The sequence below is a fragment of the Carassius gibelio genome, chromosome A20, assembly GCF_023724105.1.
Source record: "Carassius gibelio isolate Cgi1373 ecotype wild population from Czech Republic chromosome A20, carGib1.2-hapl.c, whole genome shotgun sequence".
Taxonomy (NCBI): domain Eukaryota; kingdom Metazoa; phylum Chordata; class Actinopteri; order Cypriniformes; family Cyprinidae; genus Carassius; species Carassius gibelio.
Genome location: NC_068390.1, coordinates 4,318,178 through 4,336,212, shown reverse-complemented (window position 1 = coordinate 4,336,212; position 18,035 = coordinate 4,318,178). Strand labels below are relative to the sequence as shown.

Genomic DNA, 18,035 nt, shown 5'->3' with positions numbered 1-18,035 from the left:
CTCTCTCTCTCTGAGTAAGGCATGTTTCTCAGGGCTGGCTGACTCCTGCAGTACCACATCCGCTCCAGCAGAGGCCAGTAAAGTCTCAGCTCAGCCCGAGGTGCCTTTACTGCTTCTGTCTTCTGCTCTGGCTCTCTGTCTCCATGCAACCGCTTTATATTCTCTGCCCACACACGTCTGCACCGCTTTAAAACAGTCCAAGCTCACATCTGGCAGCCGGTATTGATCCAGCCCTCGCTGATGTGTGACGAAGCACAATGACATACAGAAATAATGTACTACTGTTCAAACATTTGGGGTCAGTAAGGGTCGTTTTTTTTTTTTCTTTGGAAAAAGTCTTTAAAGATCTCCAAAGCTGCAATTTATTAAAATAAAAAATACAGCAAAAACTTTGAAATATTATTCTAATGTAAATCAGCTGTTTTCTGTGTGAATCTGTGTTAAAGTGTACTGTATTTCTGTGATGCTCCGCTGTATTTTCAGCATCATTCCTCCAGTCTTCAGTGTCACATGATCTTCAGAAATCAGAATAATATGATGATTTACTGCTCAGGAAACATTTCTGATTATTAGCAATGTTGAACACAGTTGTGCTGCACAATATTTCTGTAGAAACTGATGCATTTCAGGATTCACAGATGAATAGTTTTTTTTAAGCATTTGTTTTTTGTCTTTACTATCACATCTGGATCAATTTTAAGCATTATCACTTAACATATATATATATATATATATATATATATATATATATATATATATTTATTATTATTATTATTATTATTTAAAAAAGACCTTTTGAACAGTAGTGTGTAGATATAAATAATGTAAAGAGTAATTATTTCTTCTACATCTGACTGGTTCTCTGGCCCAGTGTGAGTGAGATGTGAGAGTTGCTCAGACGTCCATCAGTGAGAGTGTTAGTGAATCACACACACATGATGAGATCTGATTACCAGGCTGCTCAGAAGCTCTCACTAACAACAGTCATTTCCATCTCTGCTGCCGTCGAGTGTGTGAGACTTCTTGTGTTGTGTGTGTGTGTGTTTACGTGATCAGTGCTGTCCTGTCCTCAGACCCTTCACACCTGCCGTCTCGTGTGTGTGTGTGTGTGTGTTTGAGTGACTGTGTCTATGATTACCTTCAGGTTCCACAGGAAACCCCTCCCCGTCCCGGGACGGACAGCAGAGACGCCAGCAAGGTGGTCATCGTCCTCCCTCGGCCGACACCTAACATCACCTGAGCAAACACACACCTAACACTGCACACACACATCTCATCCTTTTCCATTGCAGACCTCACGACTCCAGCCCTCTTCTCTCACCTTCACCAGATTGATCATCCGTGTGTTTGTCCATGCATTCCTCCATCTCTCTCTTTCTGGTTGTGTTGCTTGTTGATTATGTGTGTGTGTGTGTGTGTGGTGTTTCTGGACCTTAGTCGGAGGAGATGCCATGTTTGATTCAGTACCAGTGAGAGCAGAGCTGTGAGCGATAGACGTACAGTGTTCAGTCAGACACCAATATAGAAACCTCTTTACAAGACTCATTTAATTGAGAGATGAATGTGGATGTAATGCAGTAATAAGAATTGTTTTCAGTTTTCAGCAATAGACCCTTCAGCAGACTTGATGGTTCATACTTAAACATGTACATCACTGTACTTTGTTTTATTACAATGACTTTCAATGACAGAAATCTAGTTAAAACTAGTGTAAATACTGCTGCAGAGGGGGTGCAAATATGACTAATATCACTTTTGAGCAAAGTAATCAATCTCTCAGATTTTTCAGCTTTTGGAAAGTCATACAAATCCTAGGTTTTTACTTTTGCTATTGAATATATAAAAAATATATTTGTTGTAGTTTGTGTTCACGACTTCTGAGAGCCGCGGCTATGTTTCCTCTCGCTTTAGGCCTCACATGCATCACATATTTCAGTGAAACTGCACTCACAGAGCAGACTGAACATCTCCTTGTCAGAGACACTGACTTCGACTAAGGTCTGCAGGAAGTTTGTTTCCTTCGGTTTTTGTTCTGTGGTCATGGTTTATGTTTTTGCTTTTCTCTCCATCCCTCGTGTGTGTTTGTGTGCTTGTCTGGTGTAGAGCACAGAGGTCAAACCTGAAGTCAATGGCCAGCCAGAGGTCATAGAGGTCGTGGAAGAGACCGTTGTCATCGAGGAAGTCGTCAAACCCAGAAGCCCCGCCCCTGAGGCCTCTGTTCCCGTGGAGACGGAGTGCGCTGCGGAGGTCAAGGAGGAGAGGAGTTTATCATCGGACAGTGATAGTGAAGAGGAGGCGGAGTACCACGCTCAGCCGCCCAGCACGAGCATCTCCACCCAACAGATCAAAGAAGAGCCTGATGAGGAGCAGGAGGCGGAGCATACTCAACAAGCCCCGCCCTCTGAGATAGAGTCACAGCCAATCACAGAATCAGCTGAACCCGCCCTTTCTGCAGAGGAAGAGAAACCAGCAGAGCTGCCTGAAGAGGAAGAGCATACAGACGAGCCGCTGGCCACACCAGACGAAGCTCCCAATGGACACGCCCACCACGCTGAAGCCCCGCCCACTGAGGAGGAGGAGGAGCCTCACATTGTGAACGGCAGCGCCTCTCGTGTGGAAGCAGAGCACCTGCCGCAGGTTATTTGTTGTTCGGAGGTAATTGACATCCCGAGCTGAGACGGCCATACTTCCCCTCATCTCTTCTCCTCTTCCATTTCCTCTCCTTCCTCCTTCCTGGATGAAGATCCTGCTTTATCTGCGCAAAGCTGAAACATCTCTCTAGCAACAGTTTTTTAAGCAATTGCAGTATAAAAGAAAGCTTTGTTCGCCTCAATGTTTGTCGTTCCATCCTCGTCTTTAAGTTGATTTTATATTCCATCCTACTCGACTACACACACACACACACACACACACACACACACACACATATAAACACAATGCATGCAGGGCCTGTATCTTGTGCACTGGGTGTTGTGTATCGTTGCACGAGGCTTTGTTGTGCATGTTTTATGTCGCATAATTGATATCCAGATGATATGAGAAGTGTGTTTACATTGATTCTTCTCTCTGCTAGTAAAGATAAAGCAGCAGAAACTTCAGTAATGCCACTGAAATGATTTGAATGCACAGATAAATATCACACATCTGAAGTATTGGTAGAAATGAAAGCGTAATATATTGACATCTGATATCGTATCAGCACATCGCTGCGTGTTTCTGTGCTTTTGCATGAGTGTGTCGTCCTGTAAACACTGCCTAAGATCACGAAACCAGAGCTGCACTGATGTATGGTCACATGGACATTTAGAAACTTTTTGGTTCTTGTCTGTAGGCTGCGTGTGTTATACCAAAGACGTGTAGTCTATAGTGGTGTTTCTTTGAGCTGTGTAGCTGTGGTGTGTGTGTGTGTGTGTGTGTGTGTGTGACGTCAGACCGCACACCTCCTGTACCTGTGCTTCACACTGACGGTCTCTGTCTCTCTGTAGCCTCCTGTTGTAAAGACTGAGATGGTTACCATCTCAGACACGTTTGCTGCTCAGAAGACGGAGATATCCACTAAGGAGGTCCCCATCGTGCACACGGAAACCAAGACCATCACGTACGAGGCCGCGCAGGTGAGAGGGTCATGTGATCCTGTGACGTTTCTTACCTGAAACATTTGCTCAGGTCAGGGGTCACTGCACTGGATCTGTAATCATATATATATGGTTCAGTTTAGATGCAGAAGCCTCTAAAATATACATCTAAAATGAGCATTTCTGTCAGGCTTCCTGGATTGGTATCCTGTCAAGCTGCTCATAATTTTGACACCTTCACCAGGATTGACTAAAGCTGTTGGCATCAGTGCAGAATCACGCAGCTGTGTTTCCGTCAGAGAGTGAGAGTGTTTGTGTTTGTTCTGTGATTGACAGCTGGATGGTCATGGAGAAGGGGAGCCAGGCGTGCTCATGACTGCACAAACCATCACCTCTGAATCACTCTGCACCACCACCACCACACACATCACCAAGGTAACACACACACACACACACACACACACATCACCAAGGTAACACACACACACACACATCACCAAGGTAACACACACACACACACATCACCAAGGTAACACACACACACACACACATCACCAAGGTAACACACACACACACACACACATCACCAAGGTAACTCACACACACACACACACACACACACACACTAGGGCTGCAAACGTATATTCTAAATTCGAATATGTATTCGAATAGTTTAAAAAAAAACGAATTTCGAAGGTGAAAATTAATATTCGAATTTTAAAAAAAATGTGGGAAGAAAACGCGGTGGTAGTAGAGGCGTGGTTGTCTGCTTTGCGAATGGGTGTGCTAGCGCGCCTGAGGGTTCAGGGACAGGTCACAGGAGTCGCACTGTCTGGCACAGCATCACTGCTGAAAGTTGACGCGTCTTCATGGAAAGATGGCAGCAAGTGCAGAGCCCAAATCGACCCCAGCAGAGAAAGTGGGGTAAAATTATTGACCCGCGAGATAAAGTTGTATGCAAGCTATTTAAGATACAGTTAGCATACCATTCGACCACTAGCAACATGAGGTCACATCTCAAAAATGTGCACCCAAATGAGCATGGCATAATGTGTGGAACTCCAGCTAAACAGTCACGTCTTGACGCTTAACGTTACTTTGCATCGCCCGCCACAAGCTCTTTGTCTGCAACACGACAAGACGGATAAATTAATATCGTTGATTTGTAAGGACATGAGACCGATCGGTATCGCGGATGGGGCACGCTTCGGGGAGTTCTGTCAAGCAATGGATCCGAGGTTTGATTATTTATCGTTTCATGTCAAGGAAAAGTTCCATGTTTACCACAGCACAGCTCGCTCGGAGCATTCAATGTCAGTTCTATATACTGTAAAAATTCAATTAATATTAATAATATTTGTTTCAATCACTGAATGAAGCCTATATGCTATATTTGGGACAACAGTCGCGACCTTTAAATTGCTTGCACAAAACTCTTGATCAGCACTGAAAATGTGTTTGTTCATTTAAACCGTTATGTGCAGAGAACGTGAGGGTGAGAGAGCGTGAGGTCTGCAGTCTTGGACATTAGTTGAATTCCTTGTTTTTGTGTAGGTAATACATTGTCATATATGTTTAAACTTAAATAGACTACCTTGTATTAACTTGTCCTGTAATTGATGTAATGCGCGTCATTGACAACATTCAAACAGATGTTTGAATAGTTCGAATATTTGTGTTTTTTTAGAGGGAATATTCAAACGTCATTTCTGAGCAATTTTGACAGCCTTAACACACACACACACACACATCACCAAGGTAACACACACAACACACGTTGTGGTATTTGTGCTGATAAGAGAGGTTATGAGATGATGATGATCGTGTTCAGGATGTGTGATGTCAGGTAAGTGAAGGGTTATAGATGCAGAGCTCTGCCAGTCCTCTTCAATTGTTTTCTCTGTTTTAATGCCAGAAGTGAGTGTAATCTGGGACCATTGTTTAAAGACATCAAATCAAAATCAGCAATCGCTGGTAAATTGTGAATAACGTGTTGTCCTGTATCTGTTCAGTGCAGTGTGTACATCATGTCTGTGTCTCTTTAATGATTGACAGACACTAAAGGGCGGGCTGTCAGAAACTCGCATTGAGAAGCGCATCGTCATCACGGGAGACTCTGACATCGATCACGATCAGGTGAGATGCAAAGACTGTCGTCTGTATTGATGCACACTCTGATTTGAGCCTCAGTCTGTAATTGTCCATCTCAGACGTCTTGTGGACGTTGTAGCAGGTTTCTTTGGTCTGACCGCTGAGAGACACATTTCCAATGGTGTGTCTTTAAGGATGTGTCGCGTGTCTCATTATTTATGGCTCCCTGCAACATGATCTTCTCAGGGTTTGTTGTGAAGAGCAAACAGTCAACCCAGACACTTCTGACTTTATTGAATCCTTTTAAATATTTGTCCATATACTTGCTTTGGTTCTCTTTCATCATCTCGTGTTCGAGATCCACCTATGGGAAGGGCATAGAAAGAAGCATCCAATTGCACCAAGTCTGGCTAGACAGACAGAGGCGCGCAGCCAATGCCAGGTAAAGCCCCGCCCCCTTACCTAGGGATATAATAATGGCAGCACCTCTGCTATTCTCCAGTTGACATTCGCTTCTCGCAATCTCTGCATTGACACAGTTTGGTTGGATTACGCTGCTCACCTTCGTGTCTTAAGGAGGACATATCGATTGATCAGCCTCCGCCGGACGGTTTTTCTGACTCAGATGGGGGACACGGTGACGATGACGCGTTACCGGGGGACTCCCCGGGCTCCTCCTCACTTGTTTGGGCTGACCAGCCCAATCCTGCATTCCCCAAAGAGGACATCTTCGCGGTCAACCTCATGTTCGCTGACGAACCGGCTGGTTCCCCAGGCTAGCAGCCACGCAGCCCTGCCTCAATCCTTCCTCCTGTAAGTGTGTGAGCGAGCGGCCGCTCTCCTCAACATTGAGTGGCCGGCTCCACAGAGTGCCACCTACCAGGAGAGGGATATTTACGACGGAAAAGTGTTGGGACCTCCTCCCGGTCCGAGGACACAACTCTTCCCCGTCCTTCCAGCGTGCGCTAAGCATATGAGGCACACTTGGAGCGACACGCTCGACTTCAAACACGGCCTTTCGGGCCTTGAAGTAAAGGATATGGCAGCTCATGGTATGGGTGACCCAACCCCCCCACCCGCTATCGAGCCTTCCATCGCCAGGCACCTTAACCCCGCTCGGGGCGGGCTGCTCGCTCCCCCTAAGCTGGTCGTGCCCAACAAGATGGACTGTTTTTCTGCCTCAGTTAACCAGGCTGCATACAAGTCCTCGGCCTTGGCTGTCAGGGCCCTGAACGTCTCGTCTCTCCTCTCCGCTTACCAGATGGAGATTTGGGACGAATTAACCCCGCCATCCCATTGATGCAACAATGGTGTGACGACAAAAAGCAGGAGGACGAGGCCTTCAAGTTATGTCATCCTAGGAAGGCGGCCCCACGCCAGGCACCCCCTGCACGTTTGCCTAACACTCCTGCCATGGGACGACACTTTCACCAGGGCAAGGAAAGGCCCCGCAACAAACCCCCACCACGGCAGAATAACTCACCGCCTGCTAAGCACTAGGGAAAATCGACTCCCGCCGTGGCTGGAAGACCATGTAACCCTATCAACTCGAAACGTAAGCGGCCTGCCTGATGTTCGGTTGATGGGGACATCGAGTCCGCGTTCACGGGCCACACGCCCTTTGGACTCTCTTCCTGTCCCAGGACTGACTCATGGCTCGCTCGCCCATGCAATAAAACAGAACGACTGGGAGAGGTTCACATCGGTCGACCTGAAAAATGCTTTCTTCCAAATAAGAATTTATCCGCCACACAGGAAGTTTCTTCATTTCGCCTACCAAGGCACATGTTACGAATTCACAGTTCTGCCGTTTTGGCTCAGTCTAAGCCCCTGGTGTTTATGTCTGTGTGCAGAGGCGGGTTTAGTACCCATGAGAATGTCAGGTCTGAGGATTCTGACATACATAGATGAATGGCTCATCATAGCCGAATCGAAAGCGAAAGTGTTGCAGGACACCTGCCGTGTGCTCACACAAATCATATCTCTCGGGTTCAAAGTGTATGTGAGCAAGAGCAATTTTACACCCAGTCAGAGTGTCATTTTCCTGGGTTTGGAGTTGAACTAAGTCTCCATGCGAGCGCGTCTCTCCCAAGAGCGCGTTCTCTCTCTAATGAACTGTCTGTCGCAGTTCAAAGAGGGGGCGAAAGTACAATATCGCACATGCCTCAGGCTGCAGGGTCTTATGGCTTCATCTATCCAGGATGTACCACTGGGACTCCTGAGAATGAGAGCGTTTATGAAATGGGTTTTGTTACTACATTTCATCCCGACGCACGACCTTTGCCGCTCTATAATAGTGACGCGCGTCTGCTCGGCAGCCTTGCTCCACTGGTAGAGCGCAGACTTTTATGCACAGGGAACCCCTCTGGGGACGGTTATGATCTGGAATGTTGTGATGACAGATGCGTCCTTAACAGGCCGGGGCGCCACCCAGGAGGGCAGAACGGTGAACGGTCTGTGGCCGAGCAGGCTACGTTCAGCACACATAAATTATTTAGAGCTTATGGCCGTATTGAAAGCTCTGAATCATTTTCTGCCTCGCTTGCAGGGACATCATGTGCTCATCATGTGCTCGCTGCGACAAAACCACGACAGTGGCTTATATCAAACGTCAGGGTGGCGTGTGCTCGTCGAAACTTCACGATCTAGCTTACAAGCTTTTAGTGTGAAGCAGATGGGTTTTCCTGTCGTTACGCTCAACTCATGTTCTAGGCCTTCTAAACTAGGGGTGCTCTGATCACGATCGGCCGATCGTTAATGCGCATCTCGTCAGTAAAGCCGGTTCTCTAATCAGCGGTTAATTCCATCAGGTGCGTGATTTCACATAGAGCAGCTGTTACTACACAGAGCCGTTGTTAACGGAGAAGATGCACCAATAAACACTGAAAATGAAGTGGATTTGCGCATCTTCTCTATTAGCAATGGCTCTGTGTAGTAACAGCTGCTCTGTGTGAAATCACGCACCTGATGAAATTAACTGCTTTACTGACGAGATCCGCATTAACGATCGGCCGATCGTGATCGGAGCACCCCTATTCTAAACAGAGGCGCGGATCTTCTATCAAGGGGAAACCCAATCTACGTAGATTGTCGCCTTCACCCACACATAGTGGATATGTTATGGATGAGATTCGGACAGGCAACCATAGATCTATTCGCCTCGCGAGAAAACTACCATTGTCCTATGTTCCTCTCGCTAAAGGACATGGGCGCGCCCCTCGGGGTAGATGCACTGGCCCAACCATGGCCCAGAGTGCTGCTGTATGCCTTTCCTCCCCTGTGCCTAATAATTTCTACACTGGCCAGGGCGAGAGAGCAGAGCCTGTCTCTCATTCTGATAGCACCCAGGTGGCCCAAAGCACCATGGCTGGCGGAGATAATCCCTCTGTTATATGCCAAGCCGTGATAACCAACCCCCCCCCCGCACGGACCTATTGTCCCAAGCCAACGGGGAGATTTATCACCCACACCTGGACAGGGTGGCTCTTTGGGCTTGGCCCGTGAGAGGACGAACCTAAGCGCACTGGGGCTTTCGCCGTGTGTGATTGCTACTATACAGGATGCCGGGGCCGTTTCTACGCGATCCTTGTATGGCAGTAAGTGGCAAGTGTTTGAAGGGTGGTGTGATGGGCGTGATCTCACATCTTATCAGTGCTCAGTTCCTGATATCTTGTTTCCTCCAAAACCTCTTGGAAAAAGGCAGGTCTTTTTCCACAATTAAGGTCTACTTGGCTGTGATTTCAGCCTGTCATGTGGGCTTTGAGGGCTCAACAGTCGGGCAGCATCCTCTAATGCGCAGATTTATGAAGGGTTCCCGGCGCCGCTTGCCAGTCATCAGCAGAACTGTTCCTGAGTGGGATCTCTCCATGGTGTTGGAGGCTCTGCACCTTTTTCTTCCCAGGAGGATGAGAGGTTAAATGCTCTGTGTCCCGTCTGTGCTTTACGGACATGTATGAACAGGACCAGTGTTTTCCGGAAGAGCGACCAGCTCTTTATTTCATGGGCACCCCCTCATGGAGGGAATCGTATTTCTAAGCAACGCCTCTCACATTGGCTTGTGAATGCTATAGCTTTGGCTTATGAATCAAAGGGAATGCAGGCACCAGGGGACATCAGAGCTCATTCCACTAGGGCCATGGCCACCTCTTGGGCTTTGTTTAGGGGAGTGTCGCTAAAGTACATCTGCTCCGCTTCCAGTTGGGCTTCTCCTGGATGTCACCAGTATCTCGGTAGCACATTCGGTTTTAGGGGTGGGGTCTTCTTAGCCCTTCCCTGCAACCCAGTTGGAAGTGATGAAGAAGGAGTGAATGGGCCGGCTGGCCATGCACGTCCCTGTCATTAAGCATGTGTTTACATTCCTTTTCTGGATGCATTTATATGCACATTGGTTATCATGTGTGTGAAGCTAACATTTTTCATGTGCTGCATATGCACAGCTGTCACAATTGTGCATCAGTATTGCAGGTCATGAGTATGGGACGTGTCAGGCACCGCCTCTCTGGGGTGACCGTCCTTCTCTGGCTTTCAGAACCTCACTGTGAGTGTATTGGGCAATCGGGGAGCTGTCCATGTCTCTACCATAGGTGGATCTCGAACATGATATGATGAAAGAGAACAATAGGTTACTGTCGTAACCCCGGTTCTCTGAAACATCGAGTGGGGAGATCCACCAGCTTGCCCCGCTTGCCACACGAGAAGCAAATATACTTACTGGAGAATAGCAGAGCTGCAGCCATTATTATACCCCTAGGTAAGGGGGCGGGGCCTTTCCGCTTCTGTCTGTCTAGCCAGACTTGGTGCAGTTGGATGCTTCTGCAGAGGTCAGGTACGGATGCCCTTCCCATAGGTGGATCTCTCCACTCGATGTTTCAGAGAACCGGGGTTACGACAAACTTATGATTATTTTTCATGTTAGTTTTGAAGGTTATGTTCCAAGTTACTGAGCAGTACAGTCACATTAATTTCTCAATTTAACACATATAGCCCTGCAAGGCAAAAGAAAAAAGAATGACAAACCATTTAGGGAAATATAGGGGTGAGCGATTCCTCTTTATTTTATTGTTAATTATAAATGTGAGCAAAAATTTCCAATTATAAAGAAAAGGGCAAACATAAGATAAATAAACAGTGCTTAACATTTTTCTGGTACAGTAAGTCTATTTAACAGCAGCATTCAAGTGAGAAATTTATAATGAATAATTAAATGTAAAAAAAACAAACATTAAATCTACATTGATTTTGAATAATGCTCCTAAAGTTGTGAGAATACTAGAGCAGTCATTGTGTTGTTAGACTGCACATTAATGATCCAGACATCAGCAGGGTTATACTGCTCCAGTATATTCACACATATGAAATTGTTATTTTTTTGGGGTTCACTTAAAACAGAGAAAACTGTGTTTATGTGAACTTAGTGTTTATTCAGTCTCTCACTGGGTTTATACTGTACAGTGTTGAATCAAAAGTCCTAAAGTTGAGTAAGTGTGAGTGTGCGGCTGTGGTTGTAGTGTGGAGGAGCTCATGATCCTCCGATCCACAGACTAACTGTGTCGTGTGACACACACATGCACACACTTTCTGTCTGATATTTGCCGTCCTCATAGACTGAGACGTTCACGCAGGTCCCAGCATCAGTCGTTCACGTGCTTGTGTGTTTCCCATCATCTGTGTGTGTTCTTGTGTTGGGTTGTTCATTTTTTTCTTTAAATCTTGTGTGTTTGTGTTGGTTTACTGTGGGCGGGCTCAGGCGTTGGCCCAGGCTATAAAGGAGGCCAAAGAGCAGCACCCTGACATGTCTGTCACTCGTGTGGTGGTCCACAAAGAGACGGAGCTCGCCGAGGACGAGGACTGATGGACAGGTAAAGCTCTTGATGACCGGCTCCTCCTCCTCCAGCCAGAAACTGATTCTTCTTCTTCTAGTTTTCATCTCTCCTTTTGTGTGTGTCTCTTTCTGTTCTGTGTCCTGGGTCTGCTCCGTGTGCTTCTCATGTTAAAGCAGTGCACATCCACTCATCTGCTTCTGTCTCTTATTTTAGAGGATGCTCACACACCTTTGAATGACATGTATGATCTCTCCATTAACAATCTAGTAGTAGTGTTATATGATAATATTGAGTCCCTAACTTCCATCATCCTGGTAATATAAAACTCTCAGTACTGTAGTGATTGTTTTTGCTAATCACTGCTACCTATTAAAATATAATTATTTATTATAAATATAGCTGCAAGTGGTAATTAAGGAGGCATGCAAGTGTGGCTAGGAACATTAGACCAACTGCAAAAATCAAGACATTTATTGATGAATCAAGGTTTACACTCAATTATGGCAAAAGTCATTAATCCAGTCAATTGTTATATGAACTAATTGCAATAGGTTATCAAAGTGATGTGAGGTCAGTGTGAAGGGAAATTGACAGGTTTTTGTCAAAATGTCGATGCTTTGCAGAGATACAGCCTCAGAATCATTTTTTCAGCATGTCATCAGAATTTTAGAACTGTAGTGTGCTGAAACTGTTCAGTTTGATCTCCATACACTAAAGCATTGAGCAGAAGTAGCCTCGAGTTCATTTCAGCGTGTTCTCTAACTAAACTTGAATTCCATACATTTTTGGTCTGAAAATGATCTGATGTGTTGTTTATATCAGAGTAACAGTCTAGGAGGAGTTCAAGTTTTTTTGGTTTAAAAGTTATTAGCATGTGTGTGAGTAAAGATTTGGACAGGGTTTGAGGTAGAGACTCGATATTTGCTGTGGATAATGTTCAGACTTTCCTCCGTCTGTGTGCCAGTTTTAATGAGTTGGTTTTCATAGCACAATGAAAGTATCCCAGACTGAGTGCCGTGTAGGGGGCGTGATTGATGTGTCCGTCAGCAGTGCTGGTTCCAGGACCTCATAGTGAACAGGTGCAGTGCTTTAGTGCTCGTATGAGCCCCGTCACGTCTCCAGCGTGACCTTCGCTGAAAAAATACAATTATGGAAATTATTAGTTAGAAGTGTTTATTAATTAAATGCCAGCTCTGGGGTAAAGTGTGTCAGATACTTTGGGGTAAGATGTGCCAATGAAATATTAATATTTCAGTAATGATCTGAATATTTAATCCTGGCTGCTGTATGACAATGTAAATAATCCCCCTCAGCGGTCCATATTCTGGAGTGTAGAGACGCCCAGCACTTCTGTTTGTCAAACTGAGCAAAACCGACAATACTTGATAATACTGCATCTAAAATGTAGCACAACATTGACTGCGTGAAGAATTGGTATTGATTTTACACTATAATTCAATAAATATGAAGTGAATCATCCTGCATCACATTCATCAGAAACAGCTTTTTTAATAATTAATCGTGCTAAATTAGCAGATTAGATGACCAGACCTTGATAGTTCAACTTTATTAAATGTAATCCGTACTCCTCATCTTGATACGTGTGACCGTGTTTATCCTGTAGAGCACATCTCTCTGTAGCTCAGGAGATGCTAGTCTCAGCGGTGTTCTCTTAGCTTTAGTACGGCTGGCACATCTTACCCCGCTCCCCTCCTGACGCTGTGCAGATGTGGATAGTAACGGTTTACTGTGGCTTCTTTCACAGAGCTGAAGTCCAGCACGTTCCTCCAGAGGTCAGAGGTCATCCCTTCGTCCGGCTCTGATCCTGTACAGAAACACATCTTCATCTTCTGTCTTTCACAACCACTTAGCTAACATTTGTAGCTTTTTATTTTTTTAGTCTTCCTTTTATCTCTCTCCCTCAAAAGATGGTCTTTACCATTTCTGAAGACCAGATCGATGTTATTTTTATTGTTAATTAGTAATGCACATTCCTAGTTCATGAGGAGTAATGAATCACCTTGTGATAATAAGAATAGGAGGAGCCTGTGAGCGCATGAAGGTGACGATGGGGGCGGGGCTAAAGATGGGTGGGGCTTCCTGATGTCACAGCACTGGACAGTGGCACTGTCTGATTCTCATTGGTGGATGGCAGAGCCAATCATTCCTCAATGCAGTCAAACACACACACACACACGTTCCCCCGAGGAGAGGACGAGCAGCTTCACCTCTCTCAGAAACAAGACCAAATGCCAAACACCCCATTCAACATGAACCCTAGGCAGCTCTTTGGGAACCTTCTCATTTCCAGCCATTTTCTGGCACCAAGATTCAGAGATATATTTGAAGAAACCTGTATTTTCTTCTGTTTTAAAGCTGATGATTTTGGAGGAGGTCGCTCCGTGTGCCCTTTTAAATATTTTCACTCTGTTTCAGATACTTGTGATTAAATGAACAAAAGAGATTGAGCTGCCTGCGCTGATGATTTTAAAGGTGGAGCGAGGCCTGTGCGCTCTCTCTCTCTCTCTCTCTCTCTCTCTCTCCTCCATCAGCCCTGTGTATAGCAGTTAATGGTAGAATTGACTCTGTTCTGTTTTTTAAGCAGCTTTGGATGATCCGTCATGTTTTTATGCCCCACCCGACCCTTTGTGTAACACTCTTACAATTAAAGTTGCTTTATTCTCTAATAATCCTGAGTCTGATGGATCTTCAGTGTGTGTGTGTGTGTGTGTGTGTGTGTGTGTGTGTGTGTGTGTGTGTGTGTGTGTGTGTGTGTGTGTGTGTGTGTGTGTGTGTGTGTGTGTGTGTGTGTGTGTGTGTGTGTGTGTGTGTGTGTGTGTGTGTGTGTGTGTGTGTGTGTGTGTGAGTGAGTGAGTGAGTGAGTGTGTGTGTGTGTGTGTGTGTGTGTGTGTGTGTGTGTTTTGGGGGTTTTGATGGGATTATTTGTGGTTGCACTCGGGGTCAAGGTGCGTTCAGTAGTTGTCTAGTTAGCGTTAGCATCACTGTTGTAGCAGTAATGTCAGGTGCTGCAGTACCATCAGAAACACTATTTCTTAATGTGTAAAACTAAACCTATAAAAAAGCACCAAACTGCTGAATGCATCTTAAATTCATGCCAACCCTTAAGAATAAGTTTATTCCAGAGTGCTCTTGGTATACTACTTTTAAAACTAAAAATAGGACAGTATCTTTGTTTACTTTTTATGTACTTCTCAGAAATATACTTCAAATGAGATTTCCTTGACTTCTGCTTATATTTAAGTCTAAATATATTTGAGCTATACTCCTAGAATCTGTGTTTTCATTATTATAGACTTCCCAAAAAAACACAAGTTTAGAATAAAGAAACAACAGATACTAACACATGATCTAACACCATCATCTGACATGAAACAGCAGTAAATATGTAACGTGATGGAATAAAATGTAATAATTACAGTCAAGCTTTGGGGTGCTGATCAACTCCATCTATAATTTGATTGTCATTCTGAATCACATTCATAGTCTTTTTTCTTTCAGCTTTTTGTTCAAAATGTTATTTCTTTATTTTTTTATGAAACTCACTCAAATTAAAGTGTTAAAAAAAATACATGAAGCTAGAATATAATGTTTTTGTTCACAAGCAGATATCCTGTTCTTTCTTTGGATGTTTTGTATGTTCAGATATTCATATAACAAAATATATACACATTAAAACCTAAACAGGGACATAGTAGTTTACTTAAAGTATGATGTAAAGTTCACTTAAAGAAAACGTATGAGTATACTTGCAGTATAAAACTACTAAGTATTTAATTAGTAAACTGTCAGTGTACCTATAAGTTCACTTTTAGTATAATTGCAGTACACACTACAGACAGAGGTAAACTAGTTGTGTACTCAAAGTTTGTTACTGTTATACTTGAAGGATACTTAAGTATACTTTTATATACTAGAAAGTGTGCCAATTTAGTCCCAAGGAGTAATGAAACAGTACACTTACAAGTATACTACTAGAACACTGATATCTTCTATACTTGCTACATGAAGTATAATTAAAGTAAACTTGAACTTTACTTAAGTATACTTAATGAAATAAACTTGAAGTATTCAACTTTTTTTGTGTTATTGAAGCTCCAAATGCATGTAAGCATTGTCACTGGTCTGAGATATACACGATACAAGTGATAGTAGTGATAGTCCATTACGACGACAAGAACATTACAATATTAGTTTCTATGTGATTCACATGCATTCTGAGTCTTCGGTGTTGTTCTCAGTACTGCAGTTCTCCTGAGGTCAATCAGAATAAAGAGAGCTGTGTGATGTCTGAGAGTGTCCTGCTGTGACACCGCGTCTCTCTACGCTCTTTCATATAGCCCCAAACAGCAGATTTCTGTCTCTTCATGGTTTCCTCATTTATCTTGATCAAGTTGAAGCCTCATGTGTGACGGTGTGTCCTCAGACTTCTTTGACATTCACATCGTCAGCCGTTTCTGATGGAGCTGAAAGTAGCATACTGTAAAAAACAAAAGATGAACAGTAAAGGAACAGGTCAAGGTAACTGCTCATAATAGACATGAAGTGCAGACTTCACCAGTGACAGCAGACTGCATGGAGACACGGTTTTCTTTCGTGACTGGTGCGGTCTGATGCGTCTACATCTACCTCGCTGTGGTCACACACAGGTTTCTGCTGCGGTCATCACGCTGGTCTTGTCCTCTGTGTCCTGTGTCTGCAGCGGGGCTCGTAACACAGCTGATAGTGTGTGTGCCAGGGGTCAGGGGTCACGGCCAGCTCTTCCTCTGCTGAAGGACAGAAGAGCGTGATGAACACCAGCACACAGACTCTCTCTCATCACTGTCCTCCTTCAGCTTCTCATCTGCACTACTGAAGGGGACAGTTCACCCAAAAATGATCCGATTCATTCACTCTCATGTTTTTCCAGACCTGTATGAATTCATTTCTGCTGAACACGAAACATGTTTCGATGAAAGTTGCTGGTATGACTTCCATTGTGTGAAAGAAACTCTGGTTACACACATTCATCAAAACATCATCTTTTGAGCTCCGCAGGTCTGAAACAACACGAGAGCGAGTAAATGAGGATATGATTTTCATTTTTGGGTTTTAATCTTTGCAAACTCGCTGCTAGTTTCTCTGTAGTTACTGAACGTGAGCTTTATGTCTCAAACACACTAAGATTGTCTTCAGATGACCGTCTGAAAGCTCAGTTGACTTATTAGCGTCTGATCAAACGCATCTTCAATTCCTTGTCATTCAAACACAAAGATAATTGATGGATCAGTGTTTTCTAATTTTATTACACACAAGCTGAGCATTGCACATTCACAGGAAAGCTGCTTTCATTCTTCACATGTTCCAGTACAACACTTAATGACTAAAGTCAAGTTTCTCTTTAATCGAGGAGGAAAGTAGCACAAAGGTACTCTGTAAAAGTGACTGTGTGTGTGTGTGTGTGTGCGTGCGTGTGTGTGTGTGTGTGTGTGTGTGTGTGTGTGTGTGCGTGCATATCCAACATTAAGTTGATGAAGATGCATTGTTAGCATGAATGCTAGTGCAGCTACCAGACGAGACTGGGGTGGTTTTATCACCAGTTACAAAAATCATGAAAATGAAGACTGAAAGACTGAATCTTAAAAATATGTAATCAATATTTAATCAAAGTATCTAGCTGAAGTTTTTAACTTCTCAGCTCATAAATATTTTTTAGTAAATACACTTCATATTCCAAATAAATATAATGCAGGTCCTGCTTGTGCTGTTTTCATACACACACTCAAGTCATTATTCATGGTTCTTTTGATTGAGTTATGATGGGAATATACAGTATATACACAAACACTAATCACAAGTTTGTGTCAGGAAGGTTTTGTATTTTTGATTATATATATATATATCCATTTCTAAGCCAAATTTCTGAATTTCTACCAAGGATGCATTAAATTGATCACAATTGACATTAAATATGTTTATAATGTCGCAAAAGTAACTTTCTGTTCATCTGTGAATCCTGAAAATTTTAATTTATCAGTTTGAACAGAAATATTGTGCAGCACAACTGTGTTCAACATTGATAATAATCAGAAGTGTTTCTTGAGCAGTAAATCATCATATTATTCTGATTTCTGAAGATCATGTGACACTGAAGACTGGAGGAATGATGCTGAAAATACAGCGGAGCATCACAGAAATACATTACACTTTAACACAGATTCACACAGAAAACAGATGTTTTAGATTAGAATAATATTACTGTATTACCTGTATTTCTAATCAAATAAATGCAACCTTAGAAATGTTCTTACTGAGCGTAAGCTTCTGAGTGGTAAAGTACAGCTGTATAGGTCAGGTCTTACTCTCTCTGAGTGTCCAGCTGAGGACAGCGATGAGGAGCAGCAGGAGCGCCGTCACGGGGAAGAAGACTCCCGTCCACAGGAACCATCCCGGGAGCTCGTCCAGGAACGCCGCTGGAGTGGACATCAGCTCGCTCTCTGCAGCTGGACCTTGAGCTCTGAGGGAAAGCTGAAACCCGTGATGATTTAGA

General features: G+C 43.9%; 1 protein-coding gene across 10 annotated transcripts in view; it reads left to right on the top strand.

Annotated features, from left to right (window-relative positions):
- LOC127938207 (band 4.1-like protein 2) overlaps positions 1-14,178 on the top strand; it is a 59,919-nt gene extending 45,741 nt beyond the window's left edge. For 5 of the 10 annotated variants that reach the window (XM_052534663.1, XM_052534662.1, XM_052534664.1 and 2 more), the window contains 7 exons: positions 1,145-1,198; positions 2,104-2,655; positions 3,486-3,614; positions 3,912-4,010; positions 5,631-5,711; positions 11,413-11,524; positions 13,254-14,178. In XM_052534663.1, coding sequence (XP_052390623.1) covers positions 1,145-1,198; positions 2,104-2,655; positions 3,486-3,614; positions 3,912-4,010; positions 5,631-5,711; positions 11,413-11,517 — 1,020 coding nt within the window. In that variant the 3' untranslated portion in view covers positions 11,518-11,524; positions 13,254-14,178. The remainder of the gene's footprint in view (positions 1-1,144; positions 1,199-2,103; positions 2,656-3,485; positions 3,615-3,911; positions 4,011-5,630; positions 5,712-11,412; positions 11,525-13,253) is intronic. The other 5 variants (XM_052534665.1, XM_052534658.1, XM_052534667.1 and 2 more) reach the window with 3 other exon arrangements.
- The last annotated feature ends 3,857 nt before the right edge of the window (positions 14,179-18,035 follow it).